The sequence below is a fragment of the Oncorhynchus nerka genome, linkage group LG14, assembly GCF_034236695.1.
Source record: "Oncorhynchus nerka isolate Pitt River linkage group LG14, Oner_Uvic_2.0, whole genome shotgun sequence".
In the NCBI taxonomy this organism is placed as follows: Eukaryota; Metazoa; Chordata; class Actinopteri; order Salmoniformes; family Salmonidae; genus Oncorhynchus; species Oncorhynchus nerka.
The window spans coordinates 63,972,259-63,991,674 of NC_088409.1; the positions used below are offsets into that span (position 1 = coordinate 63,972,259).

At 45.3% G+C, this 19,416-nt stretch overlaps 2 protein-coding genes across 15 annotated transcripts in view; both read left to right on the plus strand.

Annotated features, from left to right (window-relative positions):
* The window catches only part of LOC115141687 (E3 ubiquitin-protein ligase TRIP12), a 53,612-nt gene extending 47,795 nt beyond the window's left edge, over nucleotides 1-5,817 (plus strand). For all 14 annotated transcript variants that reach the window (XM_029680780.2, XM_029680783.2, XM_065000263.1 and 11 more), the window contains 10 exons: nucleotides 1,259-1,415; nucleotides 1,631-1,729; nucleotides 1,944-2,058; nucleotides 2,345-2,499; nucleotides 2,788-2,952; nucleotides 3,332-3,496; nucleotides 3,578-3,691; nucleotides 3,803-3,897; nucleotides 3,983-4,086; nucleotides 4,405-5,817. In XM_029680780.2, the coding sequence (XP_029536640.2) occupies nucleotides 1,259-1,415; nucleotides 1,631-1,729; nucleotides 1,944-2,058; nucleotides 2,345-2,499; nucleotides 2,788-2,952; nucleotides 3,332-3,496; nucleotides 3,578-3,691; nucleotides 3,803-3,897; nucleotides 3,983-4,086; nucleotides 4,405-4,601 (1,366 nt within the window). In that variant the 3' untranslated portion in view covers nucleotides 4,602-5,817. The remainder of the gene's footprint in view (nucleotides 1-1,258; nucleotides 1,416-1,630; nucleotides 1,730-1,943; nucleotides 2,059-2,344; nucleotides 2,500-2,787; nucleotides 2,953-3,331; nucleotides 3,497-3,577; nucleotides 3,692-3,802; nucleotides 3,898-3,982; nucleotides 4,087-4,404) is intronic.
* A 5,494-nt stretch (nucleotides 5,818-11,311) lies between these two features.
* Nucleotides 11,312-19,416, plus strand: part of LOC115116804 (delta and Notch-like epidermal growth factor-related receptor) — a 105,112-nt gene continuing 97,007 nt past the window's right edge. The window contains exon 1 of the mRNA XM_065000271.1: nucleotides 11,312-11,798. Within this exon, the coding sequence (XP_064856343.1) occupies nucleotides 11,499-11,798 (300 nt within the window). The 5' untranslated portion in view covers nucleotides 11,312-11,498. The remainder of the gene's footprint in view (nucleotides 11,799-19,416) is intronic.

A 19,416-nucleotide genomic window follows, 5' to 3' on the forward strand; every position in this document is an offset into this window, starting at 1 on the left:
CTCAGACTGGGGTGAAAGTTCACCTTCCTACAGGACAGCGACAAGTCTCTGAATGTTCTTGAGTGGCCCAGCCAGAGCCCGGACTTGAACCCGATTGAACATCCCTGGAGATGTAATATTTCAGTTCGTAATTTTTAATACATTTGCTAAAATTGTTAAGCCTGTTTTTGCTTTGTCATTATGGGGTATTGTGTGAAGATTGAAGGGGAAAAAATGATTTAATCAATTGTAGAATAAGGCTGTAACATAACAAAATGTGGGAAGAGTCAAGGGGTCTGAGTACTTTCCGGGTGCACTGTATGTAAAGAAGGCATCGAGGCTTTCAGTTACGTTTCGGTTGAACGTTATAATGGTCAAAACGAGTGACCTAAGCGACTGACCTGTGCCAGGTGCGCCGATCCAATATCTCAAACTCCCGCACTCCTCTGCTTTTCACACACACGTCAGTGTCTTGGGTTTACTGAGAATGGTGCGACAAACAAAAAACATTGTCAGTGGCATTCCTGTGGGCGAAAACCTGTTGCGAGACGTAGAAAGAGGAGGGAAAGAATCTTGCAAACAGGCGGGCCACGAACAGACCAATAACAGCGCAGAACTGCATCTCACAATGCACAACTATCTGCAAAAAATGGATCTACTCCTATCTGCAAAAAATGAGAAGCGGCTCCAGTGGCCATGCGATCATCAACACTGGACAATTGAGGAGTGGAATAACATGTAACATGACAGCAAGTTCAGTTTTCTTGAGTGGCCTGTGCAGTCCCCTGACCTCAATCCAATTTAGGATGAGATGGAACGGGCTGAGCGCAGCATGAATGTATCGCCATCCAATCTGCTGTAACTGCATGATGCTATCACATCAGCATGGACCAACATCTCTGTAGAACGTTTCACCTTGTAGAATGCCCCACAGAATTCAGGCAGTTTTGGAGGCTATGGGTGGTCCGACCCAGTACTACACTGAATAAAAAATATAACGGCAACATGCAGTAATTTCAAAGAGTTATAATTCATATAAGGAAATCGGTCAACTGAGAAATGCATTAGGCCCTAATCTATTGATTTCACATGACTGGGAATACAGATGCAACCATTTTTGTTTTAAAAATTTATTTTCAGCTTATGAACATGAGACCAACACTGTTGCGTTGTTTATTTTTGTTCAGTATAGATGAGTGTACCTAATAAACTGGCAGTGTATGTATATATATGCCATGTATTTTGACCAACTATTTCATTCACTCTCCCTCCTCCCCAGTCCCTTCTTCTTCCCGTTCGACACACGGCAGATGCTCTTCTATGTAACAGCGTTTGACCGTGACCGGGCCATGCAGCGCCTCCTCGACACCAACCCCGAGATCAACCAATCAGATTCTCAGGACAGCCGCGTGGCACCCCGCCTCGACAGGAAAAAGGTGTTGAAAATGTTAGAATGATGTTGGTGTAATGTCACAATCGGCTCAATGCATGCATTTCAAATGCCTTTCTGGAATAGGTTCAAGTATAGCCAAGAAGAGTGGATGTCCCAATTACAATTATCCAGCCAGTTCATCTGCTTTTTAGTATTCTGCCGACTCCTGTTGGTCTTGTCACTAACTCTTCCTTTCTGCTCGTCCCCCTCGGTCTCTAGCGAACGATAAACCGTGAGGAGCTGCTGAAGCAGGCGGAGTCAGTGATGCAGGACCTCGGCAGCTCCAGAGCCATGCTGGAGATCCAGTATGAGAACGAGGTACAGTATACGCATTCACACCCTCATCACAGAGCACTTCAATCACCTTCATTTTGAGTTTGTCCCTCTCATAAAAAGTAAGAGCGCGTCGTTTGGGGGATTACATTTTGAACATGACCCTGGACTTATTGGATAGAAGCTCATCTCTTCCCTCCTTTCTTTCTCTCCCTTTTTCCTTTTCTCTCTCCCTTCTTCCCCCCTATCCTTCTGTCAGGTGGGCACAGGGCTGGGTCCCACCCTGGAGTTCTACGCCCTGGTCTCCCAGGAGCTGCAGAGGGCCGACCTTGGGCTGTGGAGGGGTGAGGAGGTCACCCTGTCCAACCCCAAAGGTAACTTTCTACTCCAACCCTCTAGGGAATAGATTTTTTCTCTAAATAGGAGCTCCTAAAAATGTTTTAGTAGTGATTTCTGTAACAAATAAACTACTGTACAGAAATTTGATTTATTTTAGATATAAAGGCTCTCCTACAATTTTCCAAAATGCGCCTAGGTGGCAACTGTTTAGTCACATCTTGCTGAGATATGGGCTCCTGAAGAGGACACCCACATTGGAACATCTCTTCCTCTCCTTAAATCTCCTCTCTTCTCCACTATCTTGATTTTTCTGTCTCCCAGGAAGCCAAGAAGGGACCAAGTACATGTTCAGCTCCCGAGGGCTGTTTGCCGTTCCCTTCGGCAGGACAACCAAACCGGCGCACATCGCCAAAATCAAGATGAAGTTCCGCTTCCTGGGCAAGCTGATGGCCAAGGCCATAATGGACTTCAGACTGGTAAACCGTACCACTTTGTTGTACCTTGGACCAGTCTCTGTAGTCTCCAATGCCAATGCTTCTAGACCTTCTATTTAGTCCTTTTGGAGTGATTTTTACACTTGCATTGCTTGACTTAAGCCCCGTTTGCTGGTTTTGCAGGAATAAAGTTGGGTGATGTACCTCTCCTCTTCTACACCCCTCATACATGCTTTCACCTTTCATGCAGAGTTTTACGTTCACCAGAACCTCTCAGTGGGGAGCCCTCTGCTGAACTAACACCTCTGTCTCCTCTCCACTCCCTCCCAGCTGGACCTGCCCCTGGGGCTGCCCTTCTACAAGTGGATGCTGCGGCACGAGACATCCATCAGCTCCCACGACCTGGTCAACATCGACCCGGGCGTGGCAAAGTCCATCCAGCACCTGGAGGATATAATCCGCCAGAAGAAGAGGCTGGAGCAGGACCTCTCCCAGGTCAGTTCCCGATATACACAACCTCCCCAGCTAACCTCAGTCATTACAATTTGTCTTTGAAAATGAGAACATGGACGGTTTAACGCAGGTCTTTCTCAGAGATTGCGTTCATAGTGGTAGCTATAGTATGGCTAGATTTACACTTCACTAGACATCCTCTCTGTGATTCCTCACCACGCACTGAGCAAAGGGCTTCGCAGTCCGCACATAAGTTCATGCGTGTCAGAATTTGCAGCTTTACTCAAGTGTCAGTGATGTTTTGCTAGCTTAACTTCTGAGTTCAACCAGCATGGCCCCTCCCTATCAGATTGCCGATGCTCCTCCATGTTACGTTCCCCATATTAATAAAATACCTGTTTCCTCCATGTGTGTCTCCTAGACAAGGGAGACCCTGCAGCAAGCTCTGGAGAGTCTCAACATGAACGGCTGCTCTGTGGAGGACCTGGGCCTGGACTTCACCCTGCCTGGTTTCCCCAACATTGAGCTGAAGAAGGGGGGCAAGGATGTCCCTGTCACCATCTACAACCTGGAGGAATACCTCAGGGTGGGTAGCTCGGTACACACACAGGGCTCCTACATATAGACTCCACACACCACCTGACCGTTGGTCCTCTTCTCTCTACAGCTGGTGGTCTACTGGACGATGAACGAAGGCGTGTCCCGGCAGTTTGAGTCTTTCAGGGAAGGGTTCGAGTCGGTCTTCCCCCTGCATCACTTGCAGTATTTCTACCCTGAAGAGGTGAGTCCCGCTTATCGCTAATCCCAAGAAACAATGATTTATTTCACTGTTCTGTTTGTCTTCAGGGTGTCACGTTGCTAACCCCCTCTATGCTCTCCCATCCACCTGTAGTTGGATCAGCTGCTTTGTGGCAGTAAGTCCGAGACCTGGGACGTCAAGACCCTGATGGAGTGCTGTCGTCCCGACCACGGCTACACGCATGACAGGTCAGCGACCAGACCTACATTGAGTGTCATGTTTAGGACTTGCCAGAGTGCAGTGGTTTGATGTGTTGTCTGTTTCTATCCACAGTCGTGCTGTTGGGTTCCTGTTTGATGTACTCAGTAGTTTTGACGCAGAGCAGCAGAGACTCTTCCTGCAGTTTGTCACAGGAAGCCCCAGGCTGCCTGTTGGAGGTGAGTGGTCAGGGATACCTACACACACTCACTCACCATACACACTTGAAGAATTGTTGTGCCTCGAAGATGCGTGGGTCCCGTTCTCTGACTTTGTGGATTGAACAAGCCCATACTTTGGGTGACATGTTTTCTGACTGCGGAGCATTTTAACTGAAACTGCAGTCATGTCGTGCCCTCATGCACTTAGTAAAGAAATAGGCACCATAGACCTCAAGGACAGAGAATGGGACGAGGCAAAAGGCATATTAAGTATGTCGAAATCCAACCATGGCTCTGTTTTGATCTGATTCTGAGCATGCAACCTCTCTCCTCCAGGTTTCCGTAGTCTGAACCCGCCGCTGACCATTGTGCGGAAGACTTTTGAGTCAACGGAGAACCCGGACGACTTCCTGCCCTCGGTAATGACCTGCGTCAACTACCTGAAGCTGCCCGACTACTCCAGCATCGAGATCATGCGCAAGAAACTGTTGATTGCGGCCCGAGAGGGCCAGCAGTCCTTCCACCTGTCCTGATCTCGCGGTCTCTCCCATTCAAAATGCCTTCTACAGCAAACCGACGTAATCATGACTTCCTTCTAGTTTTTCTTTTTGTAATCACCTACATCAAGGCAAAATGTGTACAGCCTTCTTGTTAGAGAACGCAGCTTGCAGAAATTAAAAAAGGACTTGATATATATTTGCTGCCCCTGTCTCTCCTACAAAGGCGTTACATGACTCGCAGAACAAAAAATAAATAAAACTGCGAAAAAATTATATCAGTAGTTGAGTAATGTTTAAAAAGAAAAAAGAAAAAAAATGTGGGTGACATTTTAAATGCATTGCTGTGTGATATTTAAAGGGATGTTTCTTCTCCAGAGTGGTGAATGACATCACTGTGGTGGGGGAGGGGAGGTCCATTGAGCAAGCTAGGTTCACTTTAGCTCCAAAGATAATTTGTACAGAAAAATTTGCAGACTTTGCTCATTCTACACATTTGATAGAATAGCTCTTTGTTCTCGTGTCTCCTTTCCCCTTCAGTTTGTCTGTTTGCATTCTGTTCTCGTGTATTATACGGCCCCAATTTGTTGCATTTTGGTTCTGCTTTTCCCCCTCTGTGTGTTTTTGCTTATACATTTTTTTGGAAACGAGAGTTGCAGTTGGTTGACTGCGGGTAGTGATAAGAGCGTAGTACCTACTCTTTATTTTTTTCCTAAATTGAAATTGTTTTTCTGGCCTACAATTACAGAGCTTCAGCTCAAACGTTATAAGAGTTATCCAATGTGTTGGACTTTCATTTTTGCCCTCACTTTGATAGAGTAGTAGTGTGTCTCAGCTGGACCCTGAGGGAGTGCCCTCTGGGAAGACTGATTGGCTGGGCCTTGCGCTGAGCCGCCACCCCCAATCCCTGTTGTAGCTGAGAGCACACATTTGGCTGGACTCATTTCATGGCCAGATAGCATTTCAAGTTCATTTATGGAATAAGAGTTTATATGCAGTTTGACACCCGGTTTGAGGTGGATGTCTGCTTTACCTTTTTTAATTTTCTAATTTTTTTTCTTGCTGTAGTTTATTTTTTGGCTGCTGGCTTGGAACAAACCGTGGTGTGCACCTGCAGTCTGTGGCCAGGGGAGGGCCCCACTCTGCTCTCCTGGCCTAATCGTTCATGTGCTGGTTTCTAAGATCTGCAATAATTTACTGCATCAGGTTCATGTTTTTACCTGAACATAAAATAAAGTAACTGTTTGACTCATCTGTGTTGTCTTTATTTAATCCATCCTCCTGTTTGTTTTTATCCTCCATTCTGTGGTTTTGACTGATGGGTATAATCCTAGAGGTGATCAATGGGAGTAGGAGTTGCTTGATTCATAACATATCTGATTTATATATGAGCAGCTGATTACCACAGACCCTACCAATTTAGATGCCATGGTTTATTAAGAGTAGTACTTGAAGGATTGATGTTTCTGTGACTGGTGGACAAAGCCCTTATGTATCAACTGCGTGGATGAAGTAAACACCACAATTTACTTTGAAAGGACTGAGTCATTCTAAAGAACTCATCCCTCTTTTTTTTTAGAACCATTGTTAATGTTCTGAGAGGGATATGGATTTGGTCATGACAATTGAGATATACAGTATAGTTTGGTGGCACTTATATTTGTCCTATTTATATATGTAAAATGTTATACTAATAGTGTGAATTGGAAATGCGTTTTTTGTTATCTCAACTTTCTCTGAGACACCCTCAGAGTAGGGTCACGACCAGGGAGATGCTAGGGGACAGGCAGAGAGGTGGTCTTGAAGGTCACCTCTGGAGGAATTTATTTCCCTTTCCTACCCAAGGAGGCTGTTTAACATCTTCCCTTATAAAAAAGGATTGCAGTCAGCGTGCAGAACACTGTTGCATAACTGGGGCGGCAGGTAGACTACTGGTTAGAGCGTTGGGACAGTAACCGAAAGGCTGCTGGATCGTTCTGCCCCTGAACAAGGCCGTTAACCCACTGTTCCCCGGTAGGCCCTCATTGTCTAGGAATTTGTTCTTAACTGAAAGGTAACAAATAAAATAACTAGGTAGAGTGCAGTATGCTGCAAATGTTGCATCCAAAATAAATGTTTACTGCAGTGCAGGTTAACTGCAATTCAACTGCAATTACTCTGACCAAATACCATAGTCGACTGCAGTTACATTTTTTTTGTTTTTGGGGGAGGGGGGTTAATGGGTAGTGAGGATTTGGAGATGCTGCAAAGGCGTATAGGGTTCACTGCTGTGTGCCCCCAGTTTCACATGCAGCGCATAACTCAACTCTGCCTTAGGTTTTCCATAAATTCTTACAAAAAGGAGATAATGTAGAAGAAATGTCTTTCAAATCAAATTTGATTAGTCACATGCGCCGAATACAACAGGTGTAGGTAGACCTAGAGTGAAATGCTTACTTACAATCCCCTAACCAACAATGCAGTTAAATAAAAGTCCAAAGTAATTAAAGAACAGCAGTAAAATAACACTAGCAAGACTACAGTGGGGCAAAAAAGTATTTAGTCAGTCACCAATTGTGCAAGTTTTCCCACTTAAAATGTACATTTCATCATAGGTACACTTCAACTATGACAGACAAAAAAATAAAAAATCCAGAAAATCACATTGTATGGTTATTTTTTTTACCCCTTTTTCCTCCCCAATTTTGTGGTATCCAATTGTTTTTTAGTAGCTACTATCTTGTCTCAACGCTACGACTCCCGTACGGGCTCGGGAGAGACGAAGGTTGAAAGTCACCAATGTGTCGGAGGAAACACCGTGCACCTGGCAACCTTGGTTAGCGCGCACTGCGCCCGGCCCGCCACAGGAGTCGCTGGTGCGTGATGAGACAAGGACATCCCCACCGGCCAAGCCCTCCCTAACCCGGACGACGCTAGGCCAATTGTGCATCGCCCCACGATCCTCCCAGTCGGTTACGACAGAGCCTGGGCGCAAACCCAGAGTCTCTGATGGCACAGCAGTACAGCGCCCTTAACCACTGCGCCACCCAGGAGGCCTACATTGTAGGATTTTTAATGAATTTATTTGCAAATTATGGTGTTAAATAAGTATTTGGTCAATAACAAAAGTTTATCTCAATACTTTGTTATATACCCTTTGTTGGCAATGACAGAGGTCAAACGTTTTCTGTAAGTCTTCACAAGGTTTTCACACACTGTTGCTGGTATTTTGGCCTATTCCTCCATGCAGATCTCTAGAGCAGTGATGTTTTGGGGCTGTTGCTGGGCAACACGGACTTTCAACTCCCTCCAAAGATTTTCTATGGGGTTGAGATCTGGACACTCGCTAGGCCACTCCAGGACCTTGAAATGCTTCTTACGAAGCCACTACTTCGTTGCCCGGGCAGTGTTTTTGGGATCATTGTCATGCTGAAAGACTCAACTACATTTCATCTTCAATGGCCTTGCTGATGGAAGGAGGTTTTCACTCAAAATCTCACGATACATGGCCCCATTCACTCTTTCCTTGACACGGATCAAGTCGTCCTGGTCACTTTGCAGAAAAACAGCCCCAAAGCATGATGTTTCCACCCCCATGCTTCACAGTAGGTATGGTGTTCTTTGGATGCAACTCAGCATTCTTTGTCCTCCAAACACGACGAGTTGAGTTTTTACCAAAATGTTCTATTTTGGTTTCATCTGACCATATGACATTCTCCCAATCTTCTTCTGGATCATCCAAATGCTCTCTAGCAAACTTCAGACGGCCCTGGACATGTACTGGCTTAAGCAGGGGGACACGTCTGGCACTGCAGGATTTGAGTCCCTGGCGGTGTAGTGTGTTACTGATGATAGGCTTTGTTACTTTGGTCCCAGCTCTCTGCAGGTCATTCACTAGGTCCCCCCTTGTGGTTCTGGGATTTTTGCTCACCGTTCTTGTGATCATTTTGACCCCACGGGGTGAGATCTTGCGTGGAGCCCCAGATCGAGGGAGATTATCAGTGGTCTTGTATGTCTTCCATTTCCTGATAATTGCTCCCACAGTTGATTTCTTCAAACCAAGCTGCTTACCTATTGCAGATTCAGTCTTCCCAGCCTGGTGCAGGTCTACAATTTTGTTTCTGGTGTCCTTTGACAGCTCTTTGGTCTTGGCCATAGTGGAGTGTGACTGTTTGAGGTTGTGGACAGGTGTCTTTTGTACTGATAACAGGTGCCATTAATACAGGTAACGAGTGGAGGACAGAGGAGACTCTTAAAGAAGAAGTTACAGGTCTGTGAGAGGCAGAAATCTTGCTTGTTTGTAGGTGACCAAATACTTATTTTCCACCATAATTTGCAAATGAATTCATTAAATTCCTACAATGTGATTTTCTGGATTTTTTTTCTTTCTCATTTTGTCTGTCATAGTTGAAGTGTACCTATGATGAAAATTACAGGCCTCATCTTTTTAAGTGGGAGAACTTGCACAATTGGTGGCTGACTAAATACTTTATTGCCCCACTGTATATACAGGGGGTTACCTGTTCAGAGTCGATGTGCGGGGGCACCGGTTAGTTGAGGTAAAATGTACTTGTAGATAGTTATGGGTAACCATTTGATTAGATGTTCAGGAGTCTTATGGCTTGGGGGTAGAAGCTGTTTAGACCTAGAATTGGCACTCCACTACTACAGTACTACTTGCCGTACGGTAGCAGAGAGAACAGTCTATGACTAGGGCGGCTGGAGTCTGACCATTTTTAGGGCCTTCCTCTGACACCGCCTGGTATAGAGGTCCTGGAGGGCACGAAGCTTGGCCCCAGTGATGTACTGGACCGTTCGCACTACCCTCTGTAGTGCCTTGCGGTCGGGGTTGAGCAGTTGCCATACCGGTCAGTGATGTAACCAGACAGGATGTTCTCGATGGTGCACCTTTTGAGGATCTGAGGACCCATGCCAAATCTTTTCAGTCTCCTGAGGGGTAATAGGTTTTGTTGTGCCCTCTTCACAACTGTCTTGGTGTGCTTGGACCATGTTAGTTTGTTGGTGATATGGACACCAAGGAACTTGAAGCTCTCAACCTGCTCCACTGCAGCCCCGTCGATTAGAATGGGGGCATGCTCGGTCCTCCTTTTCCTGTAGTCCACAATCAACTCCTTAGTCTTGGTTACGTTGAGGGATAGGTTGTTATTCTGGCACCACCCGGCCAGGTCTCTGACCTCCTCCCTATAGGCTGTCTCGTCGTTGTCGGTGATCAGGCCTACCACTGTTGTGTCATCGGCACTTAATGATGGTGTTGGAGTCATGCCTGGCCATGCAGGCATGAGTGAACAGAGAGTACAGGAGGAGACTGAGCACGCACCACTGAGGGTCCCCCGTGTTGAGGATCACCGTGGTGAATGTGTTGTTACCTACCCTTACCACCTGGGGGCGGCCCGTCAGGAAATCCAGGATCCAGTTGCAGAGGGAGGTGTTTAGTCCCAAGGTCCTTAGCTTATGCCAAATGATGTCACTGAATTGCCAAAGCATACTTTAAAAAAGAACCAAACTCTTTCAGATTTTGTAAATGTGTATCCCTGTACTCCTGCCTGTAATTTCACTGTTTTCATGCACATGCATATTGCACACCCCATCTACATCCTACTTAAGCCCAGTGGATATGTATTGTGTGTGAGGGGCCGAGTCCAGTCAGCTAGCAGATAAGTTGGCTTCAGCACAGTACCTGGCTCTCTGTGAGATGAGTAAAGTGGTTGAGCTGACAGATTTACTGGCCTGTGTGAAGACTCATTATGGAAATGGGAGAGTTGGGACTTGGGTGGGCTGACGGGCTATTAACGACCACCGTACTTTATATAGACCACACCGCATGGTCACATGACATGGCGACGGAGTCACTTTCTGAGGTAGCTGCCGGCAAAGGCTTTTTACTTACCGAAATTAAGGTCATGAATCATACCAACCTTATGAGATTCAATTCAGGTAGATTCAATTCAGGTAGAGGGAATATTTATTGTACTTCCTAAATGGCACCCTATTCCCTACATAGCGCACAACTTTTGACCAGAGCCCATAGGCCACTATAAGTAGTAGGAGGGTGCCATTTGGGACACAATCTTAGTCTTTGGGGAACGGTTCAGTTAGGCTTCTAAAACTCCTTAAAACTCCTGATTGAGAAAATTCTCATAACCTGTCTGTTATATTTATTATGCAAATTTATTTATTTAGATTCTTGTCACTTGCTAAGGTTTTATTACTCCATGAAGAGTAGAGCCATTCATAGACAGCGCCCTTAACCACTGCGCCACCCGGGAGGCCTTATTTGTTATTTTAAAGTCTTGGTTCCAGTAGTTAATATTTTTAGCTTCCGTGATGGATTGTAGCTCCATGTTGCTCCAATGTAGCAGATGGGGATGTGTCCCCACTTGCACTGCTGAATGTCTCTTATGTGGTGCAGTTTTAGTGCTTTGAAAAGCACATACTTTGCAACATTCCAAATGTGAATTGTGACCAGATTTATTTAGCTGAAACTTTGGGGTAAAACTAGTAGAAATGGGCATGCCAGGTCCAAGGAGAGGGTATGAATGATGACACTGTGTGTGTGTGTGCGTGCTTCCATGTGCATGTGTGCTCGCAGCTGTGTGTTTGTACGTGTGCGGCTATGTGTGCGTGCAGGAGATAGGGCGAGAGAGAGACTGTCGTCATCTGTCGTCACAATGAATCAGAGCGATGGCGGGAGCTTGCCCCCTCCTCAGTCTTCTCGCCAGCCAGTCAGCTCGCTTGCTCAGTCGCAGTGCACACAGCCAGTCTACAGCATCCCTACCAGCCTGCCTCTCACACTCACACACTCTCCATTCAGCTCCCTCATCCACAAACACAGATAGCAGAGCGACCAGCAGCTTACTCACTGAGCCAGAGCTACGAGGAACAGAGAGCGCAGAGAGGGAGTGACAAATAAGGTTTATACGTACATAAGAGAAGATGAGGATGCCTGTGGCCGCGCAGCGCCCCCTCTACCTCCTCCTGCTTCTGCTGAGTTCTGGGGGTGGGGGTTTCTCCTCCCCCCTTGATCTGGAGCCCCCTGCTCCGGAGGCGGCTGCCCCGGCTGAGGCTGACCCCACCCAGGCCACTCCCCTGCCTGACCCCTGTGAGGGACGGCCCTGTCTCAACGGAGGTGCCTGCTCGGCCCAACCCTCCGACCCGGAGAAAGAGGACACACTGCCCAATACCTGGGCTTACAGCTGCACCTGCACCTCCGGCTTCTCCGGACGCAACTGTGAGGTGAGCCTGACCCACCTGCCTGTGTCTGTCTGTCTCTGTCTGATATTATCCTGCTTGGTTCTATTATATTTGGACTGTTGATATCGATACAACATAATCTGCACTTCTCTTTCTGTCTTCTCCCTTGAAGATGGTTTTTAATGGCAGCATGTGCTGTGAGCGAGATGTGAAGAGGAGTGTTGCGTTGCTGTGGCAACAGGAGTAGAGAGGAGTAGCGGAGTAGGAGACAACCAAGCGTCACAGGCTGAGCAGGATTATCATTGAGTTGTTCATAGTTAGAGACATGTGGTTCATCAGCCTGAAAACTGACGGTGTCAATGAAATACATTGAAATACAATATTCTGTGTATTTGTGTGTGTGTGTTTGGTTCACAAAGATAGTAAAACAAGGAAAATTCTGACATTTCACTGTTCGACACAAGGAGAAAGTCAATTTTAGGCTTAAGGGTTAAGTTTAGGGTTAGGCTTAGGGGTTTGGGGTTAAGGTTAGGGTTATGTTAAGGGTTAGGTTTAGCGTTAGGTTTTAGGTTAAGGAAAATAGGATTTTGAATGAGAATCAATTCTTTGGTCCCCACAAGGATAGTAAAACAAACATCTGTGTCTTAGGGTTGTGTGTGTGTGTGTGTGTGTGTGTGTGTATGTGTGTGTGGCCTACAACTATTGGTATTGATTGGGCCATTTATTCTATTATAGAGAACTGTTATCAATAAATGTGATCTCCTACGATTGATATAGTTGTCATTCAATAACCATTGAATTTTGTGACGATTCCTCACATCAGCGAGAAAATAACTTGACCAGTTATTCAAACAACTTTACCATCTTTGCCAGTGGTAGAGGTGATGCGCTTGAATAAATGACACGTGTGATGACACGTCTGAGTGAATGCCCTGAATGGTTGGGCTTTTTTCCTATGGAAAAGTCCAATGTCCTTGCTTCACATACCACGCCACTGCCAGCCTATGAGAGCAACTCTTTGGGGAGTAATTGATTTTTCTTTCCCTGTCCCATTCATCCCCTCTTTCTCCATGAGAGAGAGAGAGAGAGAGAGAGAGAGAGAGAGAGAGAGAGAGAGAGAGAGAGAGAGAGAGAGAGAGAGAGAGAGAGAGAGAGAGAGAGAGAGAGAGAGAGAGAGAGATTTGATCTCGGAGGATGTGCCATTGATCGATAGTGTCAGAGTCAGTTATGGGCTTCCGAGTGGCGCAGTGGTCTAAGGCACTGCATCTCAGTGCAAGAGGCGTCACTACAGTCCCTGGTTTGAATCCAGGCTGTATCACATCCGGCTGTGATTGGGTGTCCCATAGGGCGGCCACAGCATCATCCGGGTTTGGCTGGGCTAGGCAGTCATTGTAAATGAGAAATTGTTCTTAACTTACTTGCCTAGTTAAATATATATATATTTAAACCATCATGTCTCATCCTGAACTGGTTCAGATGGGAGCTATGGAAAGACTGGGTATCTAGTTTAATCTAATTAAACCAGTCCATTTTCACAAATCAAGCACAGAGAAGCTGTGCTGGGCTGGTCAGGATATGCATACACCATAGTTGCTGGAATCGTACTGGAAAGGACCATTTCTTAAATAAGATATCCGAGCCAGCACAGTATAGTTCAGGTCGGCCATATAGTGTGAATCAAGTGTTCAGTAGTTGTTTGTTTACCTGAACCTCTACCCACTCTAGTCTGTACTTATAGCTATTACCTGGTCCAATAGGGTTTGCTCATTGTTGCCAGGTGAGATTTCTCCTGCTTGTGTATCCGTAAGTTATTTGCCCATGAGTCTCTAGGGCCATGGCTTATTCATTAATGAAAGACCAGATCTCTATGAGTATTTTGTGTTTACCATTACAAAGTATACCTCTCTATGAGTATTTTGTGTTTACCTACCATTACAAAGTATACCTCTCTATGAGGTCACTCACTTCCAATGATTCCTAGCGAGGATTTTGTTTGAGCTCTGCACTTTTCTGAAGATTGTGTGGAGGCTTATCATTAATGGAAACTGTTTGAGCTGGTTCCAGTGGCAGGTGGCTCTATTTACCCAGAACCACTAGTTAAGGGTGTTGTGTATCACAGCTTTGAATGTTTTCTGAATCTCGAAGTTGAGAGGAGTTTGTGCACCCTACATTCTTAGAAAAAAGGGTTCCAAAAACAGTTATTTGGCTGTCCACAAAGGATAACCTTTTTTTTGGTTCCAAGTAGAACCCTCTGTAGAAAGGGTTTCATATCGAACCCAAAAGGGTTCTACCTGGAACCAAAAACCATTCTTCAATTGATTCTCCTATGGGGACAGCCGAATAACCCTTTAGGTTATAGATAGCACCCTCCCAGCACCCATAACGGCTCCTTGCTGCTCCTCAGTCCCCCTCCACTGGGGGGGTCACTCAGTCCCCATCAGTCCCCTCTCCTATGCACAGGGTCCTGCAGAATACTAACATGTGGGATACTAGGAGAAGGGACTGTCCCATAGTGAGTGGTGGTTGTGATCTGCTTGTGCAGAGTCTCTGGGCTGCTGCAGATACAGAGCTACGGCGTATTTTCTAGCGTTTCAGCGCCATCCGGTTAAGGAGAGCTCAAGATGCATCGCCACACAGCCCTTTGGTCTCGGTCTGAGCTGCTTTGATATCCCCTGCTTGTTAGGGAAGCAGAAAGATAGAAGCCACAAGGAATATGGTAATACCCACACAGCTTTTTATCCGAAAACTGCAGAGGGAGTACTCATGACAGCATTTACATGATCATTGCAGTATCGTCGAGAGACTGTGGCACAGGGAATGTACGGTGTCGTGTTTTGGGAGACGGCGTCATCTTTATCATCAGATCATAATGTTTGGATTGGAATTGATGTTGTTTTATTCCGATGCTGACAAGCCAGATAAGACTGCTTGCGGTCTGAGAGAGAATCAGCAGGTTGAACAGGAGATGGTCATGCTCACTCTCTCCCCCTGCTAGTCAACTGTGGTCTGTGTGCGTGCGTGCTTGTGTGTAAAGGTTGGATGTGTGGAGAGTCAGTGCCAAAGGAGTCAGTATGCTTCAGCTTGGCTGGCATCTAGCCGAAGTCGGCTAGGCGAACCGAACAAGAGTGATCGCACACTCCCTTAAAATACCTTTGCTTGGAAAACCAGAGACGCCGTAGCCAGTATACACTAGTCAGAATTCATCTAAGATAACTCAAGAAATCTGTCATTCATTTTGACGTTTTTGCCGAGTATATCTTAGTCGCGCAATTTTACATCTAACGAATATGTTTGGTGCAGTATTACTCAATGAAGAAATGTTCATGAAAACAAGCCGTCTCTCTTTGAATGACATTGAAGAATCCCTACTGTAGACCAATCACCGACGAAGGGGCGAAGACTTCGTATACCGACTTTGGCTATCGACTTGGTAACCAACTTCGTATACCGACTTCTGTTTGCCTCTAGAATAAATGTTGTGTGCCCGAACAGCCCGAAGAAAACTTACCAAGTCCAAAACGAACAGAAACGTCACAAAATGTCGCCATAATATATGCACAAACTCTTCCAACCTGCTTCAGCTGGGAAGCATGTGGACACCTTAGGGGGCTGAGCACGCATCTATGGGGGGACCCCGTGTTGAGGGTCAGCGTGGTGGAAATGTTGTTACCTACCCTCACCACCTGGGGTCTGCCCGTCAGGAAGTATAGGATCCAGTTGCAGAGGGAGATTTCAGACCCAGGGCCCTGAGCTTAATGACAGTATTCCTCTTGTCCAGGTGGGATGGGGCAGAGTGCTGCGCAATGGCGATTGCATTACCCATGGATCTCTTTGGGTGGTATGCAAATTGTAGTGGGTCCACGGTGTCAGGTAAGGTTGATCTATACAGTCCTAGTATCCCCCTGAACATTAGCAGCAGGGAGTATGAGTCCTACTGTCTGCAAGGCAGACAGCTGCAGACTGACAGTTCTGGACTGAAACACCTCATTCTGCAGCCCTGCAGCTCTGCAGACGGTCTCCTCCTGTCAGTCACCCATTTGTCCTACAAGAAATAGAACAGCAGCATGGAACATTCTAGACTACAGCACCCCTTGGGTATTCTACTCTCCTTGTCTCGCTCTCTACATTTTCTTCCTTTCATTTCCTCTCTCCCTCTTGCCCTCTTTATCTGAGTTTTATCTTACTCTGAAGTATCTTATCCCCTCTTTTTTTCTCTCAGCCTTTGTTTGTTCGGTTTGGCATATAGAAGCTCGTATTTTAGTGAGTCATTTCTCTATACATCCTGGTAGCGAATGTGCAGATCAGAAAAAATTTGGTTGTTAATGCTAATTTCGAAAAAAAACCGAAATATACATGCCAACAATGCAGTATCGGTCACCGAATACGATGAATGACCTTTTTTTAGCCATCATCAATCATCAATAATTTCATATTCAGTGTGATGTCCTCTCAATCTGATGTTGCCCATATTTCTCTGAAGAGAGCGCTCACTCTGCCAATTGCCTTGCTCATTTCCACATCACACATCACCTGCCCTTTTGATCTTGAGGAAACGTTGTGGCTGAGAGAGGTCTATGCATATAGATATGGCCAATATGGCCTTCATTGCCAACCTTAATAGGCTCTGTGATGTTGTGCTACAATAAGCCGAATCTAACCTGGCAACCTCACAACCCATCCCAATATGACCTGGTTGCCAGACTATTATTCAATGACAAACGTTAGGGAATTTGGCTAAAAGCTCCAGCTGATCTGGAACTCAGACACCACCCTTTCTGGTCTCATCCTTTATTGGTGCTGTTGTCAGGTCAATGTCAGTTCAGGTGCGGGATGGAGGAGGACTGAAGAGAAGATGACTCTTTTTGTCTGTTGTCACAGGACACAGAGATGTGTCTTTTTGCTCTATCCTAGATAGAGAAAGGCTCTTTTGCCTGGTGTGTTTAGGTTTCTGCTCTGTCTGTCCTAAGTGCTATTTATATCCTCTTCGGCCCCAAGCTTTGCGTCACAAGGCTGGGGGTAAAACGCATGCTGCTCTTACTTAGCAAGTACTCACCCTTTACCCTCTGTCCATCATGGTCATTAGTATACATGCCTCCTAATAATCATCAGTCATATTGTGTTTACCTGTGTGTGTGTGTGTGTGTGTGTGTGTGTGCGTGCGTGCGTGCGTGCGTGCGGGCGTGCATGCGGAGACTGATACCACCAGCGAGTGTGTGTCATCCTCACCTGTACTTTTGCCCTTCGTTCATCCCGGGGAGGTGTCTCTTAGCAACAGTGCAGCCAAATCTGCCTGCCGTCTCCACTGAGTTATAGCTTACACACACAGAAACATAGACAGGCATGCAGACACACACACACACACAGATCTGAGCTGATGACAGTTTATCAGTCAACATAACAGCATTTAATGAGGCGGTGTGGGATGATACCCAGTATGTTCTGTGTATTGGAGTACGTCCTGAACAGCTTTGCTGAGTCCCTGAGACACTAAATGGGGGCTTAATCTAAAGGAGGCCTGTTGTTTTACCTCAAATACCAAACACTCCATCTGCGGTGTCGATGGCAGACGATGAAAGAGGCCCCGTGAGGAGACAGACACTAATATATATGCCATGTAGCAGACGTTTTTATCCAAAATGGCTTACAGTCGTACATGCCATTTGACATATGGATGGCCCTGGGAATTGAACTCACAACCCTGACGTTGCTAATGCCATGCGCTACCAACTGAACCATACAGGATCACAAGGACAAGCAGGCAGACATATACACTACAAAAATTGGAAACGGCACTGTTGTTCATCTGAAGTTCTTTATCTGATTGGTATCATCCAAAATGACACGTTCATCCAACCTATTCTATTGAATTAGTCTGAAATCAAATAATACATTTGACAGATCAATGTGATCTCTCTCAGAAGAGTTGGAGAAGTGGCCTGTTGGCGGTGTGGCCTTCAGTTTGTTCTTTTTGGCCACCAGTATGTGGTGGCAGAATTTGCGTTGAGCCATTGTAGCTTCTCAAGGGACATGTTCTGCGTCGGACTGTGATGTCATGCCTTTCATAGACTCCTGGTATGTCTGCACCCTAACACAAGGCCATTGTGTCCCGGAACTGTTGCTTGTATGAAATAACTGTTGTGTAAACAATATGATTGTATTATTACCTCCAACTACATAAGTGTAACCATTTATTCTTTGCGTTCTTCCCTGTGAAGTCAGAGATAGATCTCCCCTGCAGCTGCTTGAGTCAATATTTTAACTATTATATCATTATATAGTCTCTGCCTTCATCTTTGGATCGAATTTTCAACAAGAGACAGTGAATGTCATTCCAGGTAATGTGATCTGTTTTGGTATTCTTTTTCATGATTATATGTTTCCTGCCAGCACTGAATCTTAAATGATATCTGCATAAATACTGTGATCCTGAAGAGCCTGGGAAGGTTTCAACTGATGAGCTGGTCAACATTTGGTTACAATGTTGTAACCAGTTAATATGAAAGTCTTATGTAAAGAAGGTGTTTGGAAGTCATTATTTCATGTTATGGAACAAACTTAATATCTTGATTAACAGGAAATGGATATCATCGCTTGTAATCTCAAGAAATTGGTTGGATAATTACAAAGTGAAACATCTACTTGAGTTGTGTATATAAAGTACCAGTCAAAAGTCTGGACACACCTACTCATTCAAGGGTTTTTCTTAATTTTTTAATATTTTCTACATTGTACTATAATAGTGAAGACTCTATGAAACTCTATGAAATAACACAAAAAAGTGTTCAATACTTGGAATACTATTGGAGGTATTGTATCGAATCTTTTCCATATGTATTACATTCCCTAAATCCCGTAGCCACATTTCAAAGGTAGGTACAGTCTCCAATACTCCTAAATTGCAAAATTAGCCTTTTGGCTAATAGAGTACAAAGAGAGACAACCTTCCCCTCCTGGTTATTTCCATCAACGGTACCAAACAGAGCGATCAATGGGTCTGGGGCTAGAACTCCATTGAAGGCATTAGATAAGTAAATAGAAATGAGAGCCCAGTAAGCATGGAATTTAGGACATGTCCAGAATAAGTGGGTCAACGTCCCCTCATCCTGCTTGCACCTCTCACACAGTGGTGAGGTGTCCGGGAATATTTTATGCAGTTTTACTTTTGAGTAATGTAACCTGTGTATCACCTTAAACTGTACAGGGTTGTGTCTGGCATTCACTGAACTGTGATTTATATTCCTGAGAGCTTCTACCCAGTCCTCATCTGAGATTTCTGAACCAAGTTATTGTTCTCAAGCCCTTTTAATAGTGTCTGTGGATACCTCTATGTGGGCCTGTAGCACATCATACAGTCTAGAGACCGACCCTTTTGAACGGGGTTTGACAAGGATCAAGCTATCTAATGTAGGATTATTTGGCTTAATGCCACACTGTGGGATATGTGTCCTTAAGAAATTCCTGATTTGAAGGTATCTGAAAAAAATGTGTTGTTGACATGTTAAACTTACCCTGTAATTGTTGAAATGAAGCTAACTGACCATCAATGTATAAGTTACCAATTGTTGTGAGCCCCTTCTCCCTCCACTGTGAAAACACCACATCATCCAACGCAGGGTTGAAAGCATTATTCAGGCATGTCGGGTTGTCAATGTATACAGTG